The 14,211-nt window shown below is 48.5% G+C and overlaps 1 protein-coding gene across 1 annotated transcript in view; it reads left to right on the forward strand.

Moving 5' to 3' along the window:
- The window catches only part of CSMD2 (CUB and Sushi multiple domains 2), a 544,659-nt gene that overhangs the window by 361,529 nt on the left and 168,919 nt on the right, over positions 1 to 14,211 (forward strand). Inside the window, exons 20-21 of the mRNA XM_084652534.1 lie at positions 2,903 to 3,118; positions 6,639 to 6,827. Of these exons, the coding sequence (XP_084508660.1) occupies positions 2,903 to 3,118; positions 6,639 to 6,827 (405 nt within the window). The remainder of the gene's footprint in view (positions 1 to 2,902; positions 3,119 to 6,638; positions 6,828 to 14,211) is intronic.

The raw sequence follows: 14,211 nt of genomic DNA on the forward strand, positions 1-14,211 counted from the left end.
AATGTGGCTTGAGTGTGACTGAGGCAGAGCTGAGTCTTCAAAGAGACTGGAAAAATAGCTCAGAGAAGAGTGAGCTGCCCCATGCACCTCAGTGAGGGGTTAACTCAGGTGCCCAATTATTTTATATATATATATCTCGGGGGGAGAGTTGTCACAGATGGGTGCAATTTACAAAAGCATGGCATTTGGGAGAGGCCGACACTTAATTTTCCCCCTTCTAGTCAATTAAAATCCAAGCCTAAATTGTCCTGCAGAACTTATGGGCACATTCTTTCCCCCCGAAGGGGAGCCAAGCCCAGGGACCTCAGCAATGCCAAGCAGCAAACACAATCATATTCTAAACATCTTTACAATGTACTGTCTCATTTGGTGACTCTGATGTGGGGGCAAGACTCATTTTGTGGGTGGAGTCTGGAAGACTACTGCCCCCCTTTTTTCCCCTTTCCCACTCTGGCCCTGATGCCCATTTAATTATTTCTGAGCCGCTGTGTTGAGACTGCCAAATGTTATGCCAGTTGAGGCCAACTGCATTAAAGATTTTTTCTGGCGGAGCTGGTCTGAGGAACACCAATTCTTCTGATAGGCCACAGAACAGCTCTCATGCGGTAACTTTTAGTCCTTCTTCCTGCCGTGTTCTGGGTTGAAAATAACAGTTAGCTCTCATAAAGCGCCTTTTCATCTGTGGATCCCAAGCACTTTACAAAGGAGCTCAGAATCATTATCCCCATTTTACAGAAGGGAAAACCGAGTCTTAGAGCAGTGAAGGGTATTGCAACTCAGTGGCAGAGCTAGAAAGGGAACTGAAATGTTCTGACTCTCAGTCAGCTAGACCACTAAACTAGCAGTGACATACTCTGCAGCACAAATACCAATTTCATGAGTCATCTGCTCCCAGATATTTCTGAATTTTTGCTCTGCTTACTGCATGTGAGCAATACACTCGTTTTCTAAAGGAAACAGATGGGTTGTTGTAATGGCTTTTTTTAGGTGCCCAAAGGCACTAATTTACATTACTTACTAATGGGCTGTAAAATTTTAGTTTAAAAAGAGTTTAATTTTTAAGATACTTAAGTCTGAAAAAAGGATTTTTTTGTTTTTAATCTCATAACTTCTGAGTGACCAAAATGATTTCTTTTCCCCCTCATTTGGTAAAAAGAAATTGGCTTTCAGGCTGACACATTTTGTGCTGCAGTAAATTTCAGACCAGAGCAAAGGTGTGGTCAGAATTGCAAATTCTGTTGAATGAGTCTGTAGTCAGCCCTGTGGCTTTAGTTATAGAGCTGTTAACAGGTTCTGTTCTGTTAACAGTAGAGGCTATGGCCTTGTCTACCCTGGCACTTTACAGCGCTGCAACTTTCTCACTCAGCTGTGTGAAAAAACACTCCCCTGAGCGCTGCAAGTTTCGGCGCTGTGAAGTGCCAGGGTAGACAGGGCACTGCTACTCCCCTCGTGTGATCCCCTCGTGTGGATCTTTGGCCTGACCCAGTTTGGCTGCTCTTATGTTCTTAATATCCAGAGCGATAGTACTGAATGCCAACAGACAGTTTGGAAGGGATGTTAAGTCTCATGCTTCGGGGCTTTACCCAATCTTGAACGGTTAGAAATCAGGACGAGACCTAACGTGGGAACCAGATTATCCCGCATCTGCTACTGTGTGGAGTTCTTGCACCTTCCTTTGACACATCTGGTGCTGGCCGCTGTCAGAGACAGAACTAGATGGACATCAGACCTGATCCAGTCTGGCAATTGATACATTGGCAATTAGGGTTTTTTAATGAAATACCTTTGTTGTGCCACTGGGCGCTACTTGTGTCACTAAAGGGGTTACAGTTCAACTGTAACTGATTAGAATCCAGATTGGGATATTCTTATACTTAATCCACCAGCAGCCCCACTGATTTCAGTGTATGGCTAGTGTAAAGCAGAAGTCAACATGAGGTCAGATATCACAGTCTGGTCCTTAAAGTTTGGAGTGTGCATTGAGCTCTTCGGATGAAAGAAGCTGTACAAAAGCCAAAGGGGTTTATTTGTTGCTTGATGTTTCTTTAGTCCGTTAACGTCATCGGATGGTTGATGTGACAAGTGCTGAAGTCTAGGAGCCCGCCTTTCCTGTCTCTACAAAAGCTGCTGCTGCCATTTCTAATTGTGTTTGAATTCCAGACAGCTGCAGGCCTCCTTGGAAATTAGAAATAGTAGCTGTTTTTGCGAGTGTGTAGGTTTGAGGGAGATGTTAAAAAATCCATTGCTGACTCTAAATACTTAACAAATGTGGCCGGGTCAAACCCTTCCAGCTTCATTGTTCAAACTATGGAAACCTAGATTTTTAGGGTGGAAGAGGGGAGAGCTTTTCTTTCTCTGGCTGGCTTTAGTAGTTGTTGGTTCGGTTTTAATTTCTCTTTTGGCCGTACGCTGTCAGGATGAGAGTGCAGAATCTTTCTTGCTCATAGGAATTGCAATACCAGATAAGACCAGGGTCTATCTAATTCAGTATCCTGTCACTCACAGGGACTAATACCACAACTTCAGAGAAAGGTGCAGGGATTTGGCATAACCTCCCCCCAGGGAAAGCATCTTCCTGACCCCTATTAGTTTTTCCGTCTTGCTCTGCAGCGTGGGGCCTGGGATCACCCGCTGTGATCATCTGGGTATATTTCACCTCATCAGTTCACTGCTGTTGCAGGAGCCTTAGGCATTGGTGGCACCTAGGTCTCTCCTGTTCTCTGCCTGTTTCTGTCCTCTCTAAAGTAAATGCTCCCAGTCTTTTCAGTCTCCTTTTTCTTTTTTTGGGAGGCGGGTGTTGAACTGCTGTTTTGGGGAGCGGGAAGGTTAACAGGCTGCACTGAGTGTTTGGGCACTGTAGAAACACCTGTTGAGCTGGGCGCCTCTCTTCTCTTCCCCACAGGTGTGTTCTTCACCTTTCACACCTTTCATCTGGAGAGCGGCCATGACTACCTGCTCATCACCGAAAATGGCAGCTTCACCCAGCCGCTGAAACAGTTTACCGGGTCCCGCCTGCCTCCCCCCATCAGCGCCGGGCTCTTTGGGAACTTCTCCGCTCAGATCCGTTTCATCTCGGACTTCTCCATGTCCTACGAGGGATTCAACATCACCTTCTCGGGTAAGAGCAAAGACTGATTCTTGTCACGAATTGAGGGCTGGTGGGAAGGGCCAGGTTGTGTGCCTTGGAGATCAATCCTCTGCCTAGCCACATTCACGCCACTGATGCACCTAAGCCCTGAAATGAAGTGGTTCGAGGACTTCTACAGGATCCCTCTCCGCATGGTCGTTCAGTCCTGGCTGCTGTACAATTTGCAATCAGGGTGACCTGAGCCAAGATCAAACTAATGACCAAGTAGAAAAGGCCCATTCCCCTGAGCCATCTGATGATGATGATGATGATGATGATTAATTTTATTTGTATTACTGTAGCTCCTAGGATCCCTAGACAGGGACCAGTATCCATCCATCCAGTCTTCATTTTAAATCAGGAATTTTAAGGGATATTTTGCTTTTTAAAATTTTATTCCATGTCTTCTGATCCATGCAAGTACAACATTAATAAAAATGTACCTGTGTAATTATATTTCTTCATTCTTGCATAGCATCAGCCAGTGGACTAAATCTGCTGAAATTAAATCCCTCTGCACTGGCATTTATCATCCCCTCCCAACTGGCTTTTTGTTTTCTCCTCTGTTCCTGGGAACCCAGTTTCCTCTCTCTCGTTTCCTGTGGGTTTGCCATCCCTCCTTGCTCCAAATACCTCCATTCCCTGCACAGCATTTCCATTCTCAGCCCAGGAAGCTGTGGCAGATGGGATGCCTTAGAAAGAGACTCCAAGCAATCTGGACTCTTTGGGGAAAGGAGCTTAGCTGGTCACTCCTGTCGCCCGGCTGGTCTCCTTGTACATTGGTCCAGTGCCCTGCTCCTATGCCAAGGGCACTTCATCAAGCAGCTCATCCAGTGACCCAGCCTCTGCAGCTGGCTCTGGTTGATCTTAGAGAGAATACATGCTTTGCAAAGCCTCAGCCTTTAGACTAGCCTGATGGCATTGCTGGGAAGCTGGAACAGTACATGCTTGCTGGGCTTCCTTTGCTCACGATGCTGTAATAAAAGAGTTGCTGGTAGAAGCCGGCACCCTGGAGCCTAGGAGGGCATTCAGGAATGTAGAGCTCTGAAACTGCTTGGGCCTGATGCTGGGCACCTCAACTTCTATTCATCTCAGTGGAGCTTGCGGGTTTCTAAGCGCTTTGCATTATTAATTATTTGTATCACAGTAGCATCTATGGACTCCAACCAAGACTGGGGTCCCATTGTGCTAGGCTGTGTATAAACACATGTAAGAGGGAGCCCCTACCCAAAAGAGCTTACAATCCGTACAAGAGGGACACAAGACAGGAAGTGAAACTGAGGCACAGAAAGGGGACGTGTCTTGCATCAGGTGACACAGTAGATCAGTGACAGAACCAAGGTCTCATGAGTCCAAGTTCAGTCCCCTACCCACCGGACCATGCCACCTTCCTCACAGGTTCAGACCCCATGTAATTGTACAATAGACTGGTTTCCCTAAGACCAAATTTCACATATATAAACATCTCTTCTGCCCGCAAAATATACATGGTGCAGCTAGATAAAGACCTAAGCAAATGCATATTTGCATATGCAGAACAGGTGAGTGCTCATGCAAATGGTCACTTGACTTGTGTAAGCTCCCTTTACAGTGTGTTAGGTGGCTGTTTTGCACTCACCAATCTGAACATGTGCCCATGATGTCTGGCGTGTTTGCCCAGATGGCACTGCCTTTTGAAAATACAGTCGGTGCTGTCTGGCTCTTCAGGATGCTCATGCATTATGGCAGGTTTCAGAGGAGCAGCCCTGTTAGTCTGTATCCACAAAAAGAAAAGGAGGACTTGTGGCACCTTAGAGACGAGCCAATTTATTTGAGCATGAGCTTTCGTGAGCTACAGCTCACTTCATCGGATGCATCCAGTCCAATGAAGTGAGCTGTAGCGCACAAAAGCTTCTGCTCAAATAAATTGGTTCGTCTCTAAGGTGCCATGCATTATGGTAGACTCTGTATAGAACAAAATCACTGTGGCTAAAAGTGACAAAAATTGTGGTTGTAATGCCTGATGCTGTGCTTGCATTTAGGTCTCTAGGCATAGATAGCTAGTGTGCCCGCATGAGCTGCTAGGGATGGGTTAGGAAACGAAGCATTGATTTTAAATACCTGTGTTAGGGCTTCTGAAACCAGGAGTTCAAGTCTGATCAGCTTAAATCCCCGCAGCAAACAGAGCTAGTCAAAAAAGTTTTCATCCACACTTTGATAAAAAATGGCTTTTGACCAAACAGAAATTTGCACAAGAATATGTCCCTTTCTATTGATATTTTTCAGGGGTTTTGTCAAAATTGCTTGTTTTCTGTTTATGTCAGCTAAAAATGGGACTCCACTATGTTTTTTTTAATTTTTGGTTGCCATAAACGAAATAACTTTTGGTTTTGGGGGTTTTTCTTTTTTAGCAAAACCCTGAACAATTCGTTGAAAAATGTTTGTCTTCGGAAGGTTTTGCGGCGAATGAAATATATTTTCCAACCTGCTTTAACAGCAAATGCCCTTCCGGTTAGCAGTGTAGCCATTCTCCCACGGTCCCTTAGCAGGATGTTGTGTCCCACTCACTCTGTGGATTAGCAATTCAGAAGCAGCAGAAATCCCAGTCCCATGAATCCAGCCTCATTCCATTAAAGCAAATAAAGTGAATATCAAGCAACTTACTGTACGTGAGTCTTTTTGGATGACACTTTTAAAAGCTAGCTCTAAATGGAGCAGACGGGAAGTGAAAAATTTCCATGGCATTTTACAGAAGTGGCAGTTTTGCCCTTGGTTTCCTTGGCTCAAATTCCTCACATCCCGTTCTGCAAGGTGCAGCAGTCAGTTGGCTTCTGGATTCCACCCCAGAGGTGGGTGCATTTCAGTGGTTTCTGCAGTCATCATTTCAGGATAAAAGGTGTGACAGTAATGTAGGGTATGGGCTGTCTCAAAGGCTGACTGAATAGAGCAGGTCTGAGAGAGAGCAATGAAGACTTGAATACAACATGGGGTGCTAAGGGCTCTTGGGAACAAGAGAAGATGGGAGAGAACCACTGGGTTGACTTCCCATGTCATTGACACCTGTCCAACGGGAGAAGAAAATGTCTCCATTCTGACTTGGTACCATTGGCATTGCTGTTCACTCACAGTAATCTGGTGTCAATGATGGAGAATGTGGTCCAGTGTCGGGTTAAATCTAGAGCCCTGTTGACTGCTCCCCTAGGATGGAACTCACCCCTGTTTTGAGGAACTTGCGCTGGCCTGGTGCCGGCCCCTTTGCCCCGGCATGAATTACACCCAGCTGCAATCAAAACACTGAGCACTATTGTTTAGGGTGACCAGATGTCCCTATTTTATAGGGACAGTTCCGATTTGTGGGTCTCTTTCTTATATAGGCTCCTGTTACCCCCCATGCCCTGTCCCGATTTTTCACATTTGCTGTCTGGTCACCCGACTATTGTCATCAGTGCATTGTTTCTGTAGCTCCTTGCGGGCGGGGTGGGGAGCCTGATGAATCAGCCCCCTAATGCAACGTCCTCATACCCCTCCTTAGAGTACGACCTGGAGCCCTGCGACGAGCCGGAGGTCCCGGCCTACAGCATCCGGAAGGGCCTGCAGTTTGGCGTGGGGGACGTGCTGACCTTCTCTTGCTTCCCCGGGTACCGGCTGGAGGGCGTGTCACGCATCACTTGCCTGGGGGGTAGACGGCGTGTGTGGAGTTCGCCTCTGCCAAGGTGTGTTGGTAGGTGGTCATGTGCTTTCATTTTGCTTGGTCGATGTATTCTATCGTAATGTGAAATGGGCAGGGGCATGCGCCGGCAGCGTGCGGCCTCCCCCCGCCCCGGGGCCGCGTCTTTGTGCTTGCTGCGTGGGCGGGGAGGGAGAGGGAACAAGCGGCGGCTCTGGAGATGGTCCACGGAGAGGCAAGTAAATCGTAGGGTGTGGGAGGGCCCTGCATCCCTGATGAAAAGTCTCGTGAAGATGGCTAGAAAATGATACCCTTCCCGCTGCATCCTCGAGAAAGGAAACATGCAGCACGGGGGACTTCAGAGGAGACGTCCACAAGAGAGCGGACTAGGAGTTCATACAGAGACTGTCTCCTGGAAACCACTGCCCCTCCTATGTCCCCACCCTGCCCTCCCATTGCCTCGCCCCCCGTTGCCCAACCTCCTCCCATGGCCCAGTCCCCACCTCATCCTCCCATTGCCCCCTGCCCTCCCCTCCCTTTGCCCAGCACCCCCCACCTCTTCTTTCCATTGACCCCTCCTTTGCCACTCATTGACCAGCCTCCTCCTCCTCCTCCTCCCTCTCCCATTGGCCCCTGCCCTCCCTTCCCATTGGCCATTGCATATCATCTCTGGGGTCCTACAGCAATTATTTACAGAGAGGAGTGATCCTAAGGCAGTATTTAATGTACATTTTTTAGTTTCTTGTAACGCAGTCTGGCAGTTAGAAATAAACAGCCAGCACCATGTTATCAGCCAGCTCCCTGCAGACCATGAGCAAGTCCTCTGCCGACAACCAGTGGGCTAGAGCATGCAGTTTGAGAGCCCTCTGCTTTAGAGAGAATCCCTGATCCATTTATCCTGCCACTTCCAGTCTAGCAAATCCTGCCATTTCAAGTCTGTCTATAAATGTGAGTAACCTGTTGTGGCCAAGGCAAAGAGGGCACCCCACTGAGAGCAAGGCTGTCTCTGCAGTCTGCAGCGCGTTGCCTGTGAGTCCTGTCATGCTGAATCCATTTCCTAGCACTGACAAGTAATGTCTCGGTCACAAGGTCACATCATTCTGCCATGTCAAGCAGCCATTCCAGGGCACACTTAATAATCAGGTTACAGGGAAAGCTAATCAGGGAAATGGAAATAGAAAGGAGTCATAATACTGCTTTACATTTGATCCACAGACATCAGCACTAAGCCAACATAATGGCTTCCACTTACCCAGTTCCCCTGGTTTTAAATTAACATGTTGGTTTTATAATAATGGATCAAATTTATTGTCTCATGGTTTGCAGGAAACTCTGGTGTTTGAGTGACTAGTTCCATGATGCTGCTGATCAGATTCTCAACTCTGTGTGTTAGCCTTGTGTAAAAGAATATAGTCAGGAATTTTATGCCTGATCTTCCACCACCTGCTACTGCTTTACGTGCTTGCAGAGTGCATGCCACAGCCTTTTCCTGTCAAGAAATAAGCACTGAAACACTTTATGTGAGAGAGACTAGGGTCAGCAGGTACAAATGAGCAAATATCTCCAGACATTCCCCATTGATATTTGCTTGAATGATATAACACGGTTCCTTTGGCTATGCTTCCACCACCTCTTTAAAAGAGGAGCAAGCACCATGGAGAACCAGCCCTCTACACTGTGATCAAGTGCTTCCCAGGCTATGGTTAAGGGAAATAGGATGGACAGATAGGAGCCCAGCAGAACTGACCAACCCTCTCACTGAAAACTGGGGCTGCCCAAGAGGACTCACTGTCCTATGGCAAATGCATAAAACCTAGTAGTTCTTTGGCTCTCTGAGCTCTTATAGAATCATGGGACTGGAAGGCTAGTCCAGTCCCCTGTACTCATGGCAGGACTAAGTATTGTCTAGATCATCCCTGACAGGTGTTTGTCTAACCTGCTCTTGAAAATCTCCAACGACGGAGGTTCCACAACCTCCCTGGGCAATTTATTCCAGAGCTAAACCATCCTGACAGTTAGAAAGAACGAGGAGTACTTGTGGCACCTTAGGGTATGTCTACACTACGAAATTAGGTCGAATTTATAGAAGTCGGTTTTTTTGAAATCGGTTTTATATATTCGAGTGTGTGTGTCCCCACAGAAAATGCTCTAAGTGCATTAAGTGCATTAACTCGGCGGAGCGCTTCCACAGTACCGAGGCAAGCGTCGACTTCTGGAGCGTTGCACTGTGGGTAGCTATCCCACAGTTCCCGCAGTCTCCGCTGCCCATTGGAATTCTGGGTTGATATCCCAATGCCTGATGCGGCAAAAAACATTGTCGCAGGTGGTTCTGGGTACATGTCGTCAGGACCCCGTTCCCACCCTCCCTCCCCCCGTGAAAGCAAGGGCAGACAATCATTTCGCGCCTTTTTTGTCTGCTGCCAGCCAAAGATGTAAAGGATCGATGGAGTGGGTCAGAACAAGACATAGACCAGATTTGTTTTGGACTCATTTTCCTCCTCCCCTATCTAGATCACACTGCAGTCAGTCACAGAGAAGGCGCAGCGAGGTTAATCTAGCCATGTATCAATCAGAGGCCAGGCTAACCTCCTTGTTCCAATAAGAACGATAACTTAGGTGCACCATTTCTTATTGGAACCCTCCGTGCAGTCCTGCCTGAAATGCTCCTTGATGTACAGGCACACCCTTTGTTGATTTTAGCTCCCTGAAGCCAACCCTGTAAGCCGTGTCGTCAGTCGCCCCTCCCTCCGTCAGAGCAACGGCAGACAATCGTTCCGCGCCTTCTTTCTGTGCGGAGACGCCATACCAAGGCAAGCATGGAGGCCGCTGAGCTCATTTTGGCAATTAGGAGCACATCAACCACCACACGCATTATCCAGCAGTATATGCAGCACCAGAACATGGCAACGCGATACCGGGCGAGGAGGCGACGTCAGCGCGGTCCCGTGAGTGATCAGGACATGGACACAGATTTCTCTGAAAGCATGGGCCCTGCCAATGCATGCATCATGGTGCTAATGGGGCAGGTTCATGCTGTGGAACGCCGATTCTGGGCTCGGGAAACAAGCACAGACTGGTGGGACCGCATAGTGTTGCAGGTCTGGGACGATTCCCAGTGGCTGCGAAACTTTCGCATGCGTAAGGGCACTTTCATGGAACTTTGTGACTTGCTTTCCCCTGCCCTGAAGCGCATGAATACCAGGATGAGAGCAGCCCTCACAGTTGAGAAGCGAGTGGCGATAGCCCTGTGGAAGCTTGCAACGCCAGACAGCTACCGGTCAGTTGGGAATCAATTTGGAGTGGGCAAATCTACTGTGGGGGCTGCTGTGATGCAAGTAGCTCACGCAATCAAAGATCTGCTGATATCAAGGGTAGTGACCCTGGGAAATGTGCAGGTCATAGTGGATGGCTTTGCTGCAATGGGATTCCCTAACTGTGGTGGGGCTATAGACGGAACCCATATCCCTATCTTGGCACCAGAGCACCAAGCCGGCGAGTACATAAACCGCAAGGGGTACTTTTCGATAGTGCTGCAAGCTCTGGTGGATCACAAGGGACGTTTCACCAACATCAACGTGGGATGGCCGGGAAAGGTGCATGACGCTCGCATCTTCAGGAACTCTGGTCTGTTTCAAAAGCTGCAGGAAGGGACTTTCTTCCCAGACCAGAAAATAACTGTTGGGGATGTTGAAATGCCTATATGTATCCTTGGGGACCCAGCCTACCCCTTAATGCCATGGCTCATGAAGCCGTACACAGGCAGCCTGGACAGTGGTCAGGAGCTGTTCAACTACAGGCTGAGCAAGTGCAGAATGGTGGTAGAATGTGCATTTGGACGTTTAAAGGCGCGCTGGCGCAGTTTACTGACTCGCTTAGACCTCAGCGAAACCAATATTCCCACTGTTATTACTGCTTGCTGTGTGCTCCACAATATCTGTGAGAGTAAGGGGGAGACGTTTATGGCGGGGTGGGAGATTGAGGCAAATCGCCTGGCTGCTGGTTACGCGCAGCCAGACACCAGGGCGGTTAGAAGAGCTCAGGAGGGCGCGGCACGCATCAGAGAAGCTTTGAAAACCAGTTTCATGACTGGCCAGGCTACAGTGTGAAAGTTCTGTTTGTTTCTCCCTGATGAAACCCCCCGCCCCTTGGTTCACTCTACTTCCCTGTAAGCTAACCACCCTCCCCTCCTCCCTTTAATCACCGCTTGCAGAGGCAATAAAGTCATTGCTGCTTCACAGTCATGCATTCGTTATTCATTCATCACACAAATAGGGGGATGACTACCAAGGTATCCCAGGAGGGGTGGTGGAGGAGGGAAGGAAAATGCCACACAGCACATTAAGCACAGCACTTTAAAAGTTTACAACTTTAAAATTTATTGAATGACAGCCTTCTTTTTTTTGGGCAATCCTCTGTTGTGGAGTCGCTGGTTGGCCGGAGGCCCCCCCACCGCGTTCTTGGGCGTCTGGGTGTGGAGGCTATGGAACTTGGGGAGGAGGGCGGTTGGTTACAGAGGGGCAGCAGTGGCAGTCTGTGCTCCAGCTGCCTTTGCTGCAGCTCAACCATACACTGGAGCATTCTGGTTTGGTCCTGCAGCAGCCTCAGCATTGGATCCTGCCTTCTCTCATCACGCTGCCGCGACATTTGAGCTTCAGCCCTGTCTTCTGCCCGCCACTTACTCTCTTCAGCCCGCCACTTACTCTCTTCAGCCCTCCACCTCTCCTCCCGGTCATTTTGTGCTTTCCTGCACTCTGACATTATTTGCCTCCACGCATTCGTCTGTGCTCTGTCAGTGTGGGAGGACAGCATTAGCTCGGAGAACATTTCATCTCGAGTGCGTTTTTTTTTCTTTCTAAGCTTCACTAGCCTCTGGGAAGGAGAAGATCCTGTGATCATTGAAACACATCCAGCTGGTGGAGAAAAAAAAAGGGACAGCGGTATTTAAAAACACACATTTTATAAAACAGTGGCTACACTCTTTCAGGGTAAACCTTGCTGTTAACATTACATACATAGCACATGTGCTTTCGTTACAAGGTCGCATTTTGCCTCCTCCCACCGCGTGACTACCCCCTCAACCCTCCCCTCTCCCCGTGGCTAACAGCAGGGAACATTTCTGTTCAGCCACAGGCAAACAGCCCAGCAGGAATGTGTCCCTGAAGAAAAGCACCCTATTTCAACCAGGTGACCATGAATTATATCTCACTCTCCTGAGGATAACACAGAGAGAGAAAGAACGGATTTTGGTTGAATGCCAGCAAACATACACTGCAATGCTTTGTTCTACAGTGATTCCCGAGTATGTGTTACTGGCCTGGAGTGATAAAAGTGTCCTACCATGAAGGACGAAATAAGGCTGCCCTCCCCAGAAACCTTTTGCAAAGGCTTTAGGACTACATGTAGGAGAACCGCAAATGCCAGGGCAAAGTAATCCTTTCACATGCTTGCTTTTAAACCATGTATAGCATTTTAAAAGGTACACTCACCAGAGGTCCCTTCTCCGCCTGCTGGGTCCAGGAGGCAGCCTTGGGTGGGTTCGGGGGGTACTGGCTCCAGGTCTAGGGTGAGAAACAGTTCCTGGCTGTCGGGAAAACCGGTTTCTCCGCTTGCTTGCTGTGAGCCATCTACAACCTCCTCCTCCTCCTCCTCATCTTCTTCGTCCCCAAAACCTGCTTCCGTATTGCCTCCATCTCCATTGAAGGAGTCAAACAACACGGCTGGGGTAGTGGTGGCTGAACCCCCTAAAATGGCATGCAGCTCATCATAGAAGCGGCATGTTTGGGGCTCTGACCCAGAGCGGCTGTTCGCCTCTCTGGTTTTCTGGTAGGCTTGCCTCAGCTCCTTCAGTTTCACGCGGCACTGCTTCGGGTCCCTGTTACGGCCTCTGTCCTTCATGCCCTGGGAGATTTTCACAAAGGTTTTGGCATTTCGAAAACTGGAACGGAGTTCTGATAGCACGGATTCCTCTCCCCAAACAGCGATCAGATCCCGTACCTCCCGTTCGGTCCATGCTGGAGCTCTTTTGCGATTCTGGGACTCCATCATGGTCACCTGTGCTGATGAGCTCTGCATGGTCACCTGCAGCTTGCCACGCTGGCCAAACAGGAAATGAGATTCAAAAGTTCGCGGTTCTTTTCCTGTCTACCTGGCCAGTGCATCTGAGTTGAGAGTGCTGTCCAGAGCGGTCAGAATGGAGCACTCTGGGATAGCTCCCGGAGGCCAATACCATCGAATTGTGTCCACAGTACCCCAAATTCGAGCTGGGAACGTCGATTTAAGCGCTAATCCACTTGTCAGGGGTGGAGTAAGGAAATCGATTTTAAGAGCCCTTTAAGTCGAATTAAAGGGCTTCACTGTGTGGACGGGTTCAGGTTTAAATCGATTTAACGCTGCTAAATTCGACCTAAAGTCCTAGTGTAGACCAGGGCTTAGAGACTAACCAATTTATTTGAGCATAAGCTTTCGTGGGCTGAAGCCCACTTCATTAGATCACGGCTACCACTCTGAAACCTGACAGTTAGGAAGTTTTCCCTAATGTCCAACCTAAACTTCCCTGGCTGCAATTTAAGCCCATTGCTTCTGGTCCTGTCCTCAGAGGTTAAGAAGAAGAATTACTCCCTTTCCCTTGTAACAACCTTGTATGTACTTGAAAATTGTTAGCCTGTCCCCTCTCAATCTTCTTATCCCTCGTTAGTGTTACTAGCACCCTCTAAGAGGAGGTGAGGGAAGGAACAGGACACTGCTCTAGTCACATGTCCATGTAGACTTCATCCTGAGTTGTTCAGGAGGCTCTGTGGTTTCTGTAACTGTCTCAGGATGCCCTTGGGGCCTTCACTGCTCAGGGAAGATCATGTTAGCCTTGCCCAGCTTTCTCCTTTACAGGGGAAGGGTTTGGTACACACATTGCCTTGAACAAATGCTGCCTTATTCAACCTGTATTTGGTCCTCTCTTCTGCACGGACATGAGCTTTACATCAATCTGTTCTCAGTGTTATCTACCTGCTCTTATGCTGTTGGCTCCCTTAGGAGCCTGCTTGTGCCTTGCTAGCTTTGGAGGAACATGCTGAAAATGGATCACCATGAGTGATGCAAAAGAGGCCTGGCGGTTCTTAGACACAAATAAAGCAAAGCGAGTGGCCACTTAGAACAACACTCTTGTGTAGGCCCCATTTTCCTTGGAGGCTCTGTCCTATCTCGCTCTCTGGTAGTAGGTTTGGAGGGGAGGAAAAATCAAGCCCCTGCCAGAACTTCATCCCCCCACCCTGAGTAGCAGGGTCAAAAAGGGAAGGCAGCACCTTGCTTGATTTACCGCCCTCACTGGGAACTTCGTACCTCATGAACCATAAGGCCGGCCAAGTAACAGAGTAGCTTCAGTGATCAGAAGAGGTGGGGAGCACAGAAGGTGGTGCCCTTGTGAAGGTACAGACTTAACCCGCAG

The sequence above is a fragment of the Lepidochelys olivacea genome (assembly GCF_965140295.1).
Source record: "Lepidochelys olivacea isolate rLepOli2 genome assembly, chromosome: 19".
Lineage (NCBI taxonomy): Eukaryota > Metazoa > Chordata > Testudines > Cheloniidae > Lepidochelys > Lepidochelys olivacea.